The 15,377-nt window shown below is 45.1% G+C and overlaps 1 protein-coding gene across 1 annotated transcript in view; it reads left to right on the forward strand.

Annotated features, from left to right (window-relative positions):
- Positions 1–15,146, forward strand: part of LOC123516070 (protein amalgam-like) — a 60,282-nt gene extending 45,136 nt beyond the window's left edge. The window contains exons 4-10 of the mRNA XM_045275121.1: positions 2,480–2,629; positions 6,354–6,497; positions 7,392–7,532; positions 8,284–8,530; positions 13,577–13,704; positions 14,045–14,285; positions 14,955–15,146. Of these exons, the coding sequence (XP_045131056.1) occupies positions 2,480–2,629; positions 6,354–6,497; positions 7,392–7,532; positions 8,284–8,530; positions 13,577–13,704; positions 14,045–14,285; positions 14,955–15,058 (1,155 nt within the window). The 3' untranslated portion in view covers positions 15,059–15,146. The remainder of the gene's footprint in view (positions 1–2,479; positions 2,630–6,353; positions 6,498–7,391; positions 7,533–8,283; positions 8,531–13,576; positions 13,705–14,044; positions 14,286–14,954) is intronic.
- Positions 15,147–15,377: the final 231 nt, after the last annotated feature.

Genomic DNA, 15,377 nt, shown 5'->3' on the forward strand with positions numbered 1-15,377 from the left:
AAACCGGGCGTAACATTCATAGACCATATGCCACCACTTGACTCCTTGCCAATCCTGGCCATATAATTCCTCAGCAGCAACACCTGTCAGCCACACACCAACTGAAGGATTCATTCAGGGCGCCTTGCATTACTTCACCCTTACCAAAAAGTAAGCCTTTACCCGCCATCTTACTTGTCCTTCCCTTTCTCTACTCCTGGTCCACGCCCAGTCCTGCCCCGCGCCACCCCGCGCCGTGATCACAGCGTCTACACACACACACACACACACACACACACACACCGCGTAGTATAGTGGTTAGCACGCTCGACTCACAATCGAGAGGGCCGGGTTTGAGTCCCGGCGCGGCGAGGCAAATGGGCAAGCCTCTTAATGTGTGGCCCCTGTTCACATAGCAGTAAATAGGTACGGGATGTAACTGGAGGGGTTGTGGCCTCGCTGTCCCGGTGTGTGGAGTGTGTTGTGGTCTCAGTCCTACACGAAGATTGGTCTATGAGCTCTGAGCTCACTCCGTAATGGGGAAGACTGGCTGGGTGACCAGCAGGCGACCGAGGAGGTGAATTACACACACAACCACACACACACACACACACACACACACACACACACACACACACACACACACACACACACACATCTAGCACAGTCAAAAGAAGGATGAATCTTCGAGAGAGAGAGAGAGAGAGAGAGAGAGAGAGAGAGAGATGTGTCTGTACCATGGAATACAAGGCTACACACACACACACACACACACACACACACACACACACACACACACACACACACACACACACATCTCCCTATAATCTCGGCCGGCAACCGGTATCGGTCTGGTTCTAGGTGTGGGGGTGGTGGGCCTTCCCCCCTTGATGCCGCCTCATATATACATTACACAAACCATTTTGAAAATTAGGATTCTCAGAAAGGCAGCTGGGCACGAATGTTATAAAGATTCTGATTCGTTATCGATCGAAACTAATTCCTAATATGTAAAAATATTTCCGGGATGAGGAATAACAAAAATATTTCAAAAAACATTAAATAAATTGCTTCAAACCAATTCTAAAGCCCACCAATTTCACTCAACAATATCGATAACGTCTTTTTAAAATATTGACTATCTCTCCGATGTATCCCCACCTGGCAACTCGCCCTATTAGAAAAATAAGTATCGACGATCTGTGACCGGCGGAGGATTTTGGAGGGCGCCAGTGATGACGTCACAGCCTGGGGGCTCGTGACGTCACGGCCCAGCCTGCTTCTCCTCATTGGACCTCTGAAACACACTAATCAGGTAATTGCGGTTATATTTCAACAACGGACATGAAAGATTAGGCCTATAGGTCCACTTTGTGACCTGTGTGGCCTGTAATGAGTGAGAGATGAGGCAGATAATGAATGAGAGAGAGGCAGCGGCTCAGAGGGTTGCTTTGTTGACGTATTGAAGGCTTGCATTATTGTGGGTTTTGAGGTGTGTGCAGGTGTTAGTTCACTGATAATGTTGTCCTGGAGATTACCAACTTTACGTTATGACATGGCACCACCGTGAAATGTTGAGTTACAACAATACATTACTTACGGTAGCCAAAAATTGCTTGGTGACGGCTGTCCGTGTCACACAGGCAGGCACCCACACGCTCACACACCGCCGTCCGCTTTGTGTCCTCACCGGTGTATAAATAGTTCACCTCAAATTACTGAGAGGCTACACACACACACACACACACACACACACACACACACACACACACACACACACACACACACACACACTATTCTCTTCCATACTATGACTATTAAAAGTATCTTTGTCTTCACTATCATTGTCTGTCACAGCCATCGCCGTGTGCAGGAGGCAGCTCACGGTAAAATGACCCAGCTGATCACGACCAACACTATGCACGGGAAGCGTTTGACAACAATATTAAGATTAATCTGCCAGAACCAACACGAATACAATAATGTCTTTATCTATATATGTAAATATGATACACCAACAAACAGGAACTCTCACATGTGTATATATGTACAGCATGCATACAGGTTTCCTAGTTGTGAAGTAGTTTTCCTACCTATAGTTCAAACAAGTCACATCTGTTATCCTTTCTTCATAGCAGGTGTCATTGGCTACAGCCGATGTAGCCCGGCTGACCTGCCTGCCTGCCTGCCTGCCTGCCTGCCGTCCTTTTCTCCCCACCCACACCCTTCATACCCTCCCTCATGCTTCTCACACCTCCTTCACCGCCTCGCACCAGCTTGCCTGTAGTGTTGCTACTGATGAATTATACAGTCACGATTGCCAAGGAGTCAAGTGCTGATGGTGGACAGTAGACACAGTTGTGAGTGAGCGAGCGAGTGAGTGTTTAACGAGCATTTGTACAATACTCAGACGGTTGTGAGTGAGTGAGTGAGTGAGTATTTAAGGAGCAGTGAGTGAGTATTTAAGGAGCACCACATAGCCTTTATTTCTCGCCCCCAGCTGAAGCCCTCCAAGAGACTGAGCAAGAGTGGCGACTCGTTCATCCTGCAGGGGGTGAAGAGGAGCCACGCTGGGAAGTACGTGTGTCGCATCGAGTCCTCCCCAGCCATAGAGATTGTGCACTCCCTCGACGTGCAGTACCCAGCCACGGTGAGCCATGCACCACGCACCACACACCACACACCAAGGCCTGTATTCTTAACCCCTTCAGTACTCGCACACATCTTCACCTCGAGTTTTGGGGTTTGATTAGATCATTTCATTGACATTAGGAAGGGTCTATGCAGGTCAGAAGATTAATGGCCACTGTCTTCACTATTTTAACACCCTTCAATACTGGCACACATTTTTACCTTGAGATTTGTGTACGATTAGATCATTTTATTGACATTATGCAGGGTCTATGGAGGTCAGAAGATTAATGGCCACAATCTGAAGCTGTATAAAATCACCAAAAAGTCACCAGAATGAATATGGAGATTCATGTTTTAGGAGCATTTTAAGACAGTTTGGCATGTTTTTGGGGCACTTTAAGACAGTTTTTTTTTTTTTTTTTTTCCTACAATAACACCATTTTATTGACATTAGCAAAGGTCTATGGAAGTTAGAAGATTAATGGCCACAGTCTTCTCTATTTTAATCCCCCACATGAGTTTCTGAAGGTGTATAAAATCACCAAATAGGCACCAGAATGAATAGGGAAGCGCGTCTTGGTACTGAAGGGATTAAGTCAGGTCTGGGTAAGCGTGTCTGTGAGCTGTGGCGGCGAAACACACGTCAAAATGAGTTACTGAGGTGCTGAGCCTTGAAGAAATAAGAAGGATGATGTAAACAACTGTTGTCCTTCCTCACCACCACCATCACCACCACCACCACCACCACCACCACCACCACCACCACCACCACCACCACCACCACCACCACCACCACCACCACCACCACCACCACCACCACCACCACCACCACCACCACCTTCTCTACAATCTGTCCCCTTCAAATCATGACTACCTTAACCTTTCCTTCACCACCACCACCACCACCACCCTCTCTCTCTCTCTCTCTCTCTCTCTCTCTCTCTCTCTCTCTCTCTCTCTCTCTCTCTCTCTCTCTCTCTCTCGACTTTATTCTTCCCTCCATATTTTTCCTCCTTCTCCGCTTATCTCTCTCCCTCCTCCTCCATTTTACCTCCATATTCTTCTCTCTCTCTCTCTCTCTCTCTCTCTCTCTCTCTCTCTCTCTCTCTCTCTCTCTCTCTCTCTCTCTCCTGTCTACAGCTGATCACATTTCCCTTTATTCTTGTGTTTATGAGATTGACTCCTTCCTAATTTTCCTCCAATGGCTTGAATTCCTCTCCCCTCTCCCCTCTCCCCTCCTAGTTTTCCTCCCCTCACCCTGCTGATAGAAGAGGTGCTTGTGGCGAGGGGAGTTGAGGGGAGGAAAGAGGAGGAAAAGGTGTTTGTTCTCCCCTTTTCTTGTTTGGTGTTTATTTATCGCTTTATTTATTTGTTTTTTTTCTTCTTTATTCGTGTTATTGTTTTTTTCTCATATTTAGTCGTTTTCTTGTGGTTTTCTTAAGGTGGGATGGAAATATATGACAATTAAGTGTATTTATTTATTTATTTTTTTTTTTTTTTTCTGTTCCTCGAGTTAATGTGTTAATGTTTTGTTCCCTGGGTAGTGTTCAGTTATCTCGTATTCATTTGTTCATTGGTGAATATTTTGAGGGCGAGGGAAAATGTCTGACTAGTTTTTTTTTTTTTTTTCATGCGTTTTTGAATGTCGATTTGTGATTTTTCTTTTTTTTCATGCGTTTTTGAATGTCGATTTGTGATTTTTCTTTTTTTTTTTTCATGCGTTTTTGAATGTCGATTTGTGATATATTTCGTTCATGTCACCAAACAATTGATTTTGATTTAGTTTTATTTATTTATTTCATTATTTATTTTTCTATCTTTATTTTTTCTATTTATTTATCTTTTTTTTTTTACTTTTTAATGATCAAATTCCCGAGGACATGAGGGGAACATTCTTCTTTCCTCTTCTTAATCACTTTCCCTGCCTTTTTCAATATTTTTTTTAATGATCAGTGTCCGGAAGACTGTGGGGAACATTCAGACTGTGGGGAACATTCACTTTTTGCTTTTCTCAATGATCAGTGTGATGGCGGTGTGTCCTTTGAATGCTGTGAGTGTGTGGCTGCCTTCACACTCATCGGCCAAGATTGCACGAGGTGGCCGAGATTGATGGGTGTCTTAAATTGAATGAGGTTTATGTTAGATTCAGTAAAGTTCTCCATCTAAAACTCTCTAATTCCTTAGTTTGTAGTTTCCATGGCTGCTTTGACTCTCTATTGGCCAAGATTGCATGATTTGACCAAGACTGATGGTTTGGGTGTCTTCAAAATGAGTGAGGTTTATGTTAGGTTCAGTAAAGTTCTCCATCTAAAACTGTCTAATTCTTTACAGTTTGTCACTTTTGTACCTGCCTTGATACTCACATTGGTCAAAATTGCAAGAGGTGGCGAAGATTGACGGGTGTTTTAAAATTAATCAGGATTTTGTTATGTTCAGTAAAATGATCTAAAACTCTCTAACTCCCTACAATTTATAGTTAAAGTGGGCTAATTCACTGCATTGCAAAAAAGACACACTGGTTTTAAAGATTAAGACGTTTTCTGAAAGCTTCCACCTTCCACGCCACCACCTCCACCTCCACCTTCCAACTTCCACCTTCATTCCTGCAGCTTTAGCCAGCCTGTGAGTCTCCACTGCAAAAAGGCTAACCATTTCTCCGTGAGGTGCCGCGCGTGACAAAAAGAAAAGAGACGGGAAAAAAAAGCCATATTTTAGCCCCTATTCAGAAACTTGATGGTCCTTCTCCCTCCCCATGACTAATTTAAAAGGCTACGGCATTGGTCGGGCAGGTTCTCAAGACTGTTTCGCTTGCTAGTCATGCAGAAATTTTGGTAACCCCTTCAGCAGTGAGACGCATTTGTTTACCTCGAGCTTTGTGTGTGATTAGGCGATTTTATTGACATTAGCAAGGGTCTATGGAGGGCAGAAGATTAATGGCCACAGTCTTCACTATTTTAATCCCTCACACAAGTTTTTGAAGCTGAATAAAATCACCAAATAGTAACCAGAATGAATATGAGGACTCGTGTTTTTTAGGGCATTTTAAAACAGTTTGGCATATTTTTGGGGCATTTTTAAGACAGTTTAGCATATTTGTTGGGCATTTTAAGACAGTTTGGCTACGATAACACCATTTTATTGACATTAGCAAGGGTCTATGGAGGGCAGAAGATTAATGACCACAGTCTTCACTATTTTTATACCACACTGTCACACCATACCACACTGTCACACCATACCACACTGCCACACCATACCACACTGCCACACCTTACCACACTGCCACACCATACCACACTGCCACACCTTACCACACTGCCACACCATACCACACTGCCACACCTACCCATGGGTCATACTTTCCCACACAAGGACAAGTAACAAACACACTTTTCCTTCTCTCTCTCTCTCTCTCTCTCTCTCTCTCTCTCTCTCTCTCTCTCTCTCTCTCTCTCTCTCTCTCTCTCTCTCTCTGCACATAATCACAGTCATTGAAGTGAAGTGTGAATATAAGAAGCATGTTAAGCTGTGGATTTGCTGGAGTGTTGTGGTAGACAGCAGTACATTTAAATACCCGTACTGAGGTGGCCTGTAGGAGTCAATGCCACACTGCCACACTGCTCATACTTCCCTCACAAGGACAAGCAACAAGTACATTTCCTTCCCTCCATTCCCGTGAGGCGCCGCGCGTGACAAAAGGAAAAGAGAAGGGAAAAAAAGTCATAATGTTTTGTTCCAAGGTGCGGCGCGTGAGTCCAGCCGTGCAGAGGGTGAGGCACGGCGCCAGCCTCACCCTGGAGTGCTCCGCTGACGGCAACCCGCCCGCCGCCATCAGCTGGAGCAGACAGCAGGGCACACTCCCCTCCGGCGCCCAGGCTGAGGAGGTGAGACCATGACCTGTGACCCCTCCCTGTGACCTGTGACTCTTGTGACCTCTGTGACCTGTGATTCCTGTGACAAATTTAAGCTAGGTCAGTATTCAGAAACCCTTTGCTCTCTCACCAAGACTGTTTTCAAGGCCATAGAGATGACTAGCGGGGTTTTCAAGAGTGTTTCTCCATCTAATACTATGGAAATCTTGTCACTTTGCCTCTAGAACCATAAAAACACACTTAAAAATCGCTCTTCTCTCTCACCAAGACTGTTTTCCAAGGCCACAGAAATGAGTAGCGGGGTTTTCAAGAGTGTTTCTCCAGCTAATAGCGCAGAAATCTGGTCACTCTGCCTCTGGAATCTAGAACCATCAAAACCTGAAAAACTCCTTGTCATTTGAAATAAAGTCTTCTGAAATAGTGGAGGTGAAGCGCAGGAATGTTTTAGAATGTTAGTGGTAAAATAAAGGATTCTAGACTTTATATTCCGTAGGTAAAAGTGTGTGAGCGTGAATGAGTGACAGCCATCCATCACTCTCCCAGTCACGCTATGTCACGCTACTCCAATGAATCATCTCTCTGTGTTTTGCTCTTTTTACGTTAAGTTATTAATTTCTTGGTCTAATTTTGTTGTTTTGTGTTGATAGTTATTGTTTATTTATCTGTCTATTTATCTATTTATTTATTTATTTTGCCGTAAGTTGTGTTCTGTCTTTACTGTTTAGTGTTCTTCTCTTTGCAGCTCAAATGTCTTGCTTCCCTTTGTGTGTTCACCTGAGTGTCCACAGTAAGTACTCACCAACCACACACACACACACACACACACACACACACACACACACACACACACACACACACACACACACACACACACACACCATCTCTCACCACTCCACCTTTCCACAGGGGCAGAGCATCCACCTACAGGAAGTGGACCGTCACGTGACAGGGACCTATGTATGCACCGCCTCTAATGGTGTGGGCCGCCCCTCCTCCTCCACCATGAGTATACAAGTGGAGTACCCGCCCCAGGTCACCACCAAGCAGGTAACAGGTGGAGTGGTGTGTGGAGTGGGTGTGGAGAAGACAAAGACAAGAAAATGGAGCAGAAATGGAGATGATAGATAGAGAAGGAGGAGAGAGGAGTGAGTGAATGTGTGGAGTGAATGTGGAGTGGTTTATGCGGAGAAGACAAAGACAAGAAAATGGAGTAGAAATGGAGGAGATGATGATAGAGGAGGAGGATATAACAGAGTGGATGGAGATGTGGAGAAGATGAAGATAAGGAAATATAACAATGGATGAGATAAAGAAAGATGAGAGACAGATAGAGAGGGAGGAAATAGTGATGGTGTGTGGAGTGAATGTTGGAGTGGATGTGTGGAGTGGCTTGATAGATTAAGATTAAGAAAGGTGCACTAATAATGAAGTGTGCTTAACTCGAAGGAAAGAAAAAACTGAAGCAAGATAAATGAAAAAAAAGGTGAACTGGAGAACAAATAAAGAATAGGGAAGGAAAAAAGATTAGGCCTATAAATTTCTGACCCCCTACCTACCCTACACTGTCCCCCTCCCTACCACTTTCTCACCCCCTCCTGTACACTGCCCCCCTCTCTACCACTGTCTCACCCTTCCTGTACACTGTCCCCCTCCCTACCACTTTTTGACCCCTCTCTGTAAACCCCCTACCAATTGTAACCTATCCCTTTTACACTAACCCCCTACATATTTGACCCCTCCCTCATGTACACTGCTCCCCCCCCCATCAATACACTAACCCCCCTCTCCCCCGCACCAGGCATCCCACCACTTGGCAGAAGGTGACAAGGCACACTTAGAATGCCAGGTCGTAGGTCACCCAACCCCAAGTGTGAGCTGGACCAGGGACGGCCGACCTTTGACTCCTGACCCTCGTGTTGTCCCTTACCATGGCCCCCTCCACCACAGCCTCACCATCAGCCCCGTGCAGGAGGAGGACTTTGGGGACTACACCTGCTCAGCTCAGAACTCGTTAGGGCAAGGAGAGCGTACCTTGAAATTGTCAGGTGTGTATGTGTAGGTGTGTGTGTTGGGGTAGTTGTAGTGTGTGTGTGTGTGTGTGTGTGTGTGTGTGTGTGTGTGTGTGTGTGTGTGTGTATTTACCTAGTTGCATTTACCTAGTTGTATTTACCTAGTTGTAGTTTTACAAGGCCTGGGCTTTGTGCTCGTGTGGCCCCGTCTCTATATCTACACTTATCCTTTTTTTTTTTTTTGTGTGTGTGTGTGTGTGTGTGTGTGTGTGTGTTTTGGGCGGGCGGTGCGAGAACTGATACAGTTGTACGAGTTGCCAGATATGTCTATTTCTTACCCTGTCATTGAAGACGATGTTGCTCGGATGAATTATAATGCTGAATTTTTGTCCACAATTTGTATAGAAAATGGACTTCTAGCGCTGAATAACCTGAAAATTGGAGGCAGACATTTCATTAATGGCAAAACCTACAGGAAGCGTGATATATGGGTGTCTGAGTTGGACACATGTCTGGTGTCTCGAGACTTGGTGCGATGTGTTAATGATTTTGCTGTCATTAATGGGAGAGACTTGCCATCTGATCATGTTCCTATTAGTATATCACTGAGCTGTTCCGGGATGTGCACTGACAATATTGTTACAAGAGCTTCCATGTTGGGGATCACGCTGTGTTGCATCATAGTGCCGCCAAAAGTCACGTGGCAAAGAAACCCATTCGTTTTGGAAATATGAGGAGAGACAAGTTGGTAGAAAATATTGTATGTGCCCGTGTTCCTGACCATGAATGTAATGATGTAAATGTTTTTGCAAATAATGTAACCGATGTGCTTTACGAGTGTGCCAGGCGTAGTCAGTGTCCGCGAGGTGAGAGAGTAAATCAGGATCGAGATGACCATCTCCTTGGAAGATGGGAAAGGCTTTTAAGAGATAATGATGATGCCAGGGTGTGGAAGGCTATTAGTTGGAAGGGAGATTTTGAGACGACTGAGAGTAATGAGAAAACATGTCCGAGTGATGATGAGTTCAAGAGTCATTTTGAACGTGTACTAAATCCCCAGCCAGCCCCTCCTCCCCTGCACGTGAGCACCCATGTTACTACACCTGTGTTAGACGATCCCATCACCACCACAGAGGTCGAGTGTCAGATTAAGAAAATGAAAGTAGACAAAGCATGTGGTCCTGATGGCATCAGTCCTGGTGTCCTCACCATGTTACCTGCGCAATGGTTGCTTACAATTACTTCACTTTTCAACGCGGTGTTTGCATCTGGTGTGTATCCCGAGGCGTGGAGGAGGGCGCTGGTATTTACCATTTTCAAACGAGGGGACAGGTCAAAAGCCGATAATTACAGAGGAATTAGCGTAGTAAATTCACTGAATAAATTATATGATATAGTTCTCTGTAATAGATTAAATCAGTGGTTTTGTCCATACCGCGAGCAGGCTGGAGCGCAGAGTAAGCGTGGCTGTATTGAGCATATTGTGTCACTGCGACTCCTCACTGACATGGCACACCGCCAGAAACTGAAGCTTTTTGTGGTATTTGTTGACTTCAGCAAAGCTTATGACATGGTCCCTCGTGAGAAATTATTTATGATTCTGAAGAGATTGGGGTGTGGCATGAGGATGTTGGCAGCACTGGTGGCCATGTACCGTGTGACAGAGTCAGTGATTGGAGGGGCAGTTATGACTGCCTCCCTTGGGGTCAGACAGGGTTCGCCCACCTCTTGCCTCCTATTTATTGTGTTTATGAATGAACTCATTAAATTGTTAAAGGAACAATGTGAACCGGATGGTTTCTTGGGTTGGCTTCATGCTTTAGTTCTGATGGACGATACTGTGTTGTTGTCAACCAGCAGGGAAGGAATGGTGAGTAAAGTAAGAATATTAAAGACATTTTGTGATGAACACGGTATGGTTATAAATGAGAAAAAGACTAAATTTTTCGCGATGCATGGCACAGAGCGTGACGCTGAGCCACTGCAGGTGGATGGGCTGGTTATTTGTTCATGCACGCAGTATGTTTACTTGGGTTCCCCATTCACCAGCGATGGGTCAGTGTCATCTGCGATCAGAGTGCACGCCAAGAATAAGATGGGACATGTATTAACATTTATATCGTTTATCAGTAAATATAACGACATTCCTTTTGTGATCAAGCGCAGAGTTTTTGATGCCGCACTCATATCTGCGTTATTGTATGGATGCGAGTCATGGGTGGGTGGCAACTTAAAACCTGTGACAAAACTGTATAATTGGTCAATTAAACAATTAATGGGGGTAAGGAAATCAACTCCTAATGACGTGTGCTACGCCGATACCCTTCAGTGCCTAATTTGATTAAACAAAGACAACACAAATTTTACTCCATCATAGCTTCTGAAAGATCTCATATGATAGATGATCCATTAATGTTCTGCATAAGCATCGTAAATAGAACTAACACAGTTATGACCAGAAACATCACAGAATTCGGAAACACCGTAGTGCCTAGCGCGGGAAACCTGATGGTTGCCGTCCAGTGTCTTAGTGGGTCGCGATGCGTCGCGTACCGATGTATAAACCCAGAGTTCACAGTGCACGCTGTGTATAAAGATCGCCACACAGTCAATGATCGCTATAGGATGGCGTTCACACGTCTCCGTGTATCTGGTCACAACTTATGCATTGAGACTGGAAGGTGGAACAGGCGAGGGCGTGGTCGTTTACCGAGAGAAGAGCGATTATGTATGTGTGGAATGATACAAACTGAAAATCACGTTGTTGAGGACTGCCCTGTGTCAAACGATATTAGAGTCTCCACGGGTTTGACTAATATGGCTGATCTGTTTAGTGGAAAATATTCACATAAAGATTCTTGCAAAATTATTTATGATATTTTGCGTTTATATGAGTGAATGTATCATGTACTGTACGTATACAATGTGTTGGCATATTTTTACACCGACTTTTCTACTTGTTTTGTGATTCTTTTTGGACTACAGTAGTTTTGGCGATGACTTCTATAATTGTCCTCATTCTTGTTTCGTTTTCATTACTATAATTTTCTTATATATGTTTAGTTTTGTCTTTGTAAACTGTGGTCAATAAACCTATCTATCTATCTATCTATCTATCTGTGTGTGTGTGTGTGTGTGTGTGTGTGTGTGTGTGTGTGTGTGTGTGTGTGTGTGTGTGTGTGTGTGTAATTCACCTCGGTCGCCTACTGGTCACCCAGCCAGTCTTCCCCATTACGAAGCGAGCTCAGAGCTCATAGACCGATCTTCGGGTAGGACTGAGACCACAACACACTCCACACACCGGGACAGCGAGGCCACAACCCCTCCAGTTACATCCCGTACCTATTTACTGCTGGGTGAACACACCCTACACATTAACAGACCACAACACACTCCACACACCGGGACAGCGAGGCCACAACCCCTCGAGTTACATCCCGTACCTATTTACTGCTGGGTGAACACACCCTACACATTAACACACCACAACACACTCCACACACCGGGACAGCGAGGCCACAACCCCTCGAGTTACATCCTGTACCTATTTACTGCTGGGTGAACACATCCTACACATTAACAGACCACAACACACTCCACACACCGGGACAGCGAGGCCACAACCCCTCGAGTTACATCCCGTACCTATTTACTGCTAGGTGAACACACCCTACACATTAACACACCACAACACACTCCACACACCGGGACAGCGAGGCCACAACCCCTCGAGTTACATCCCGTACCCATTTACTGCTGGGTGAACACATCCTACACATTAACAGACCACAACACACTCCACACACCGGGACAGCGAGGCCACAACCCCTCGAGTTATATCCCGTACCTATTTACTGCTAGGTGAACACACCCTACACATTAACACACTCCACACACCGGGACAGCGAGGCCACAACCCCTCGAGTTACATCCCGTACCTATTTACTGCTAGGTGAACACACCCTACACATTAAGAGCCGCGCCCATTTGCCTCGCCGCTTACCGGGATTCGAAGCGTGCTAACCACTACACTACGCGGTGTGTGTGTATTTACCTAATTGTATTTACCTAATTGTAACATACGGGAAAAGAGCTATGCTCGTGTTGTCCCGTCTCCATATCTATTAATGTCCAGCTTTTTCTTAAAATCATGAATATTCCTTGCGTTGACCACTTCCACGTCTAAACTATTCCATGCTTCCACCCTTCTATGAGGGAAGCTATATTTTTTCACATCTCTCCTATAAGTGGCCATTTTAGTTTTTCCCATGCCCTCTCGACATTCTTTCATTCCACATACACAGATCTTCCCTATCCATTTTTTCCATGCCAATCATCACTCTGTATATTGCTATCAGGTCTCCCCTTTCTCTTCTGTTTTCCAGGGTCGGAAGTTGCATTCTTTTCAGTCTGTCTTCATAAGTCAAATCTCTTAAGTCAGGCACCATTTTCGTTGCAGCCCTCTGTACTTTCTCTAGTTTCCTTATGTGTTTCTTTAAGTGTGTGTGTGTGTGTGATGAGCCTGTCTGTCTATCTAGTCTGAGCCTGCCTTAAATAGTTAACAAACAATGAACATCTGTCTATGCTAAGCCTGTCTGTGAACCTCTGTCTTAAATAAGGACTAACCTGTCTGTCAGTCCTGTTTGAGTCTGTGAGCTTGTCTGTGAACTCCTGTCTTGAATGAAGAACCTTGGTCCATATGCAGAAACACTTTGTTCTCTCATCACGACTGTTTTCGAAGGCCACAGAGATGACTGGCGGGGTTTTCAAGAGTGTTTCACCAGTTAATAATGCAGAAATCTTGTCACTCTGTCTCTAGAACCATAAAAACACCTTAAAAAAAACATGTGAATTTAGATGAAGCCTTTTGAAATATGGAGGTGAAGCACAGAAGTGTTTGAGAATATGAACCCTGTCTGAACCTATCTTACCCTGTCTGAACCTGTCTAACCCTGTCTAACCCTGTCTGAAGTTGTCTAATCCTGTCTGAAGCTGTCTTACCCTGTTTGAAGCTGTCTATCTTGTCTATCACTCCTGTCTAAGTCTGTGAGTGTGGACATTAAGCCTCTACCACTCCCACAGGACTCCCCAAGAAGCCTGTGATGACCAGCAGCCCAGCGGGAGGCGAGGAGACGTCCTATACCCTGACCTGGGAGGCAGAGAGTCCTTCCCTCATCACCATGTACCGCGTGGAGTACAGACCCAGGCAGGCGAGTGTCCAGAACCCTTAGTACTGTTCATAGGTGGTGTCTATTAACCCTTTCAGTTCATAGGTGATGTGCATTAACCCTTTCAGTACATAGGTGGTGTGCATTAACCCTTTCAGTGCATAGGTGGTGTGCATTAACCCTTTCAGTACATAGGTGGTGTGCTTTAACCCTTTCAGTGCATAGGAGTTCATAGGTGGTGTGCATTAACCCCTTCAGTGCATAGGAGATAAGATAGTGTGGTAAAGATTCCTGCTGAGTTTATTGTTTGCACATGAGTTGGTAGTCAGGCAGGTAAGCACATTTTTAGTACAGACCTAACCTAACATCCACTTTTCAGCAGTATGCGAGTGGCAGTCCATTTCAAGGCGAGTGGAAAGTCCGTCTGCAGTCCACACAAGCATTGACAGTCTCTTCTACCTCCTCCTCCTCCTCTACTCCTGCCTCCTTCGGTCCACTCTACCACCTGAGCTACGCCCTCCGAGATCTGCAGCCGGCCAGGGACTATGAGGCAATGGTGTCGGTGGAGAACAAGTACGGATGGTCCAGCAAATCTGATGTGTTCAACTTTTATACCAGGAGAGGTGAGGTGGTGATGGTGGTGGTGGTGGTGGTGGTGGTGGTGGTGGTGGTGGTGGTGGTGGTGGTGGTGGTGGTGGTGGTGGTGGTGGTGAGGTGGTGGTGGTGGTGGTTCCTCATCTTCCTTATCTTCCTTGTCTGCCTCTTCTTTGTCTTCCTCTTCTTCATCTTCCTGTACTTCATCTTCTTCTTCCTTTACCTCATTTTCCTCGTCTTCATGCTCCTCTTTCTCTCTCTCCTCTTCCTCCTCCTCCTCTTCATCTTTGGTGGTGGTGGTGACGGTGGTGGTGATTTGGGACTTTCTTCTTGTTGTTCCTTTTCTTTCTCCTTCTTCTCCTTTCTTGCAATTTTTTATTCTTCTACTTATTGTTATTTTTATTGTTGTTGTTGTTGTTGTTGTTGCTGCTATTCTTGTTCTTTATCTTTTTGTTCTTCTTCTTCTTTTGTATGAGATTTTCCTCCTATTTTTCTTCTCTTCCTTCTCCTCTTCCTTCCTCATTATTCCTCTATTTATTATTTTCATTTTGTATGAGATTTTCCTCCAGTTCTTTCTAACATCAATATTCACCAAACACCAATCAAAGTAACCCAATCCAACCAAACCCAACCCAACCTAACCCAACCCAACCTAACCTAACCTAACCATCAATATTCACCTTTATTTTTGTCCACAGAGGTAGCAGTGGGTCGGTCCGCCAGTGGGTGTGGTGGTGGAGCGCTCCTCAGTGTGGCCTTCCTCCCCCTCACAGTCCTGCTGGCTGCCTCACCTCTCTGCTAAGGATGCCACAGTTTAGCGATTCTTGCTTCGTTTAGCTTTTGATTGTATTCTCTCTCTCTCTCTCTCTCTCTCTCTCTCTCTCTCTCTCTCTCTCTCTCTCTCTCTCTCTCTCTCTCTCTCTCTCTCTCTCTCTCTCTCTCTCTCTCTCTCTCTCTCTCTCTCTCTCTCTCTTTATTGCTTTCTTGTCCTCTCTTGTTCCCTCTCTCACTCTCTTCATTACTTTCTTGCTCTCTCTCTCTCTCTCGCTCTCTTTATCACTCATCCCCTCTCTTTCTCTCTCTTGCCCTCTCTCACTCTCTCACTCTTTTTATTGCTCTCT

Source organism: Portunus trituberculatus, chromosome 5 (genome assembly GCF_017591435.1).
Source record: "Portunus trituberculatus isolate SZX2019 chromosome 5, ASM1759143v1, whole genome shotgun sequence".
In the NCBI taxonomy this organism is placed as follows: Eukaryota; Metazoa; Arthropoda; class Malacostraca; order Decapoda; family Portunidae; genus Portunus; species Portunus trituberculatus.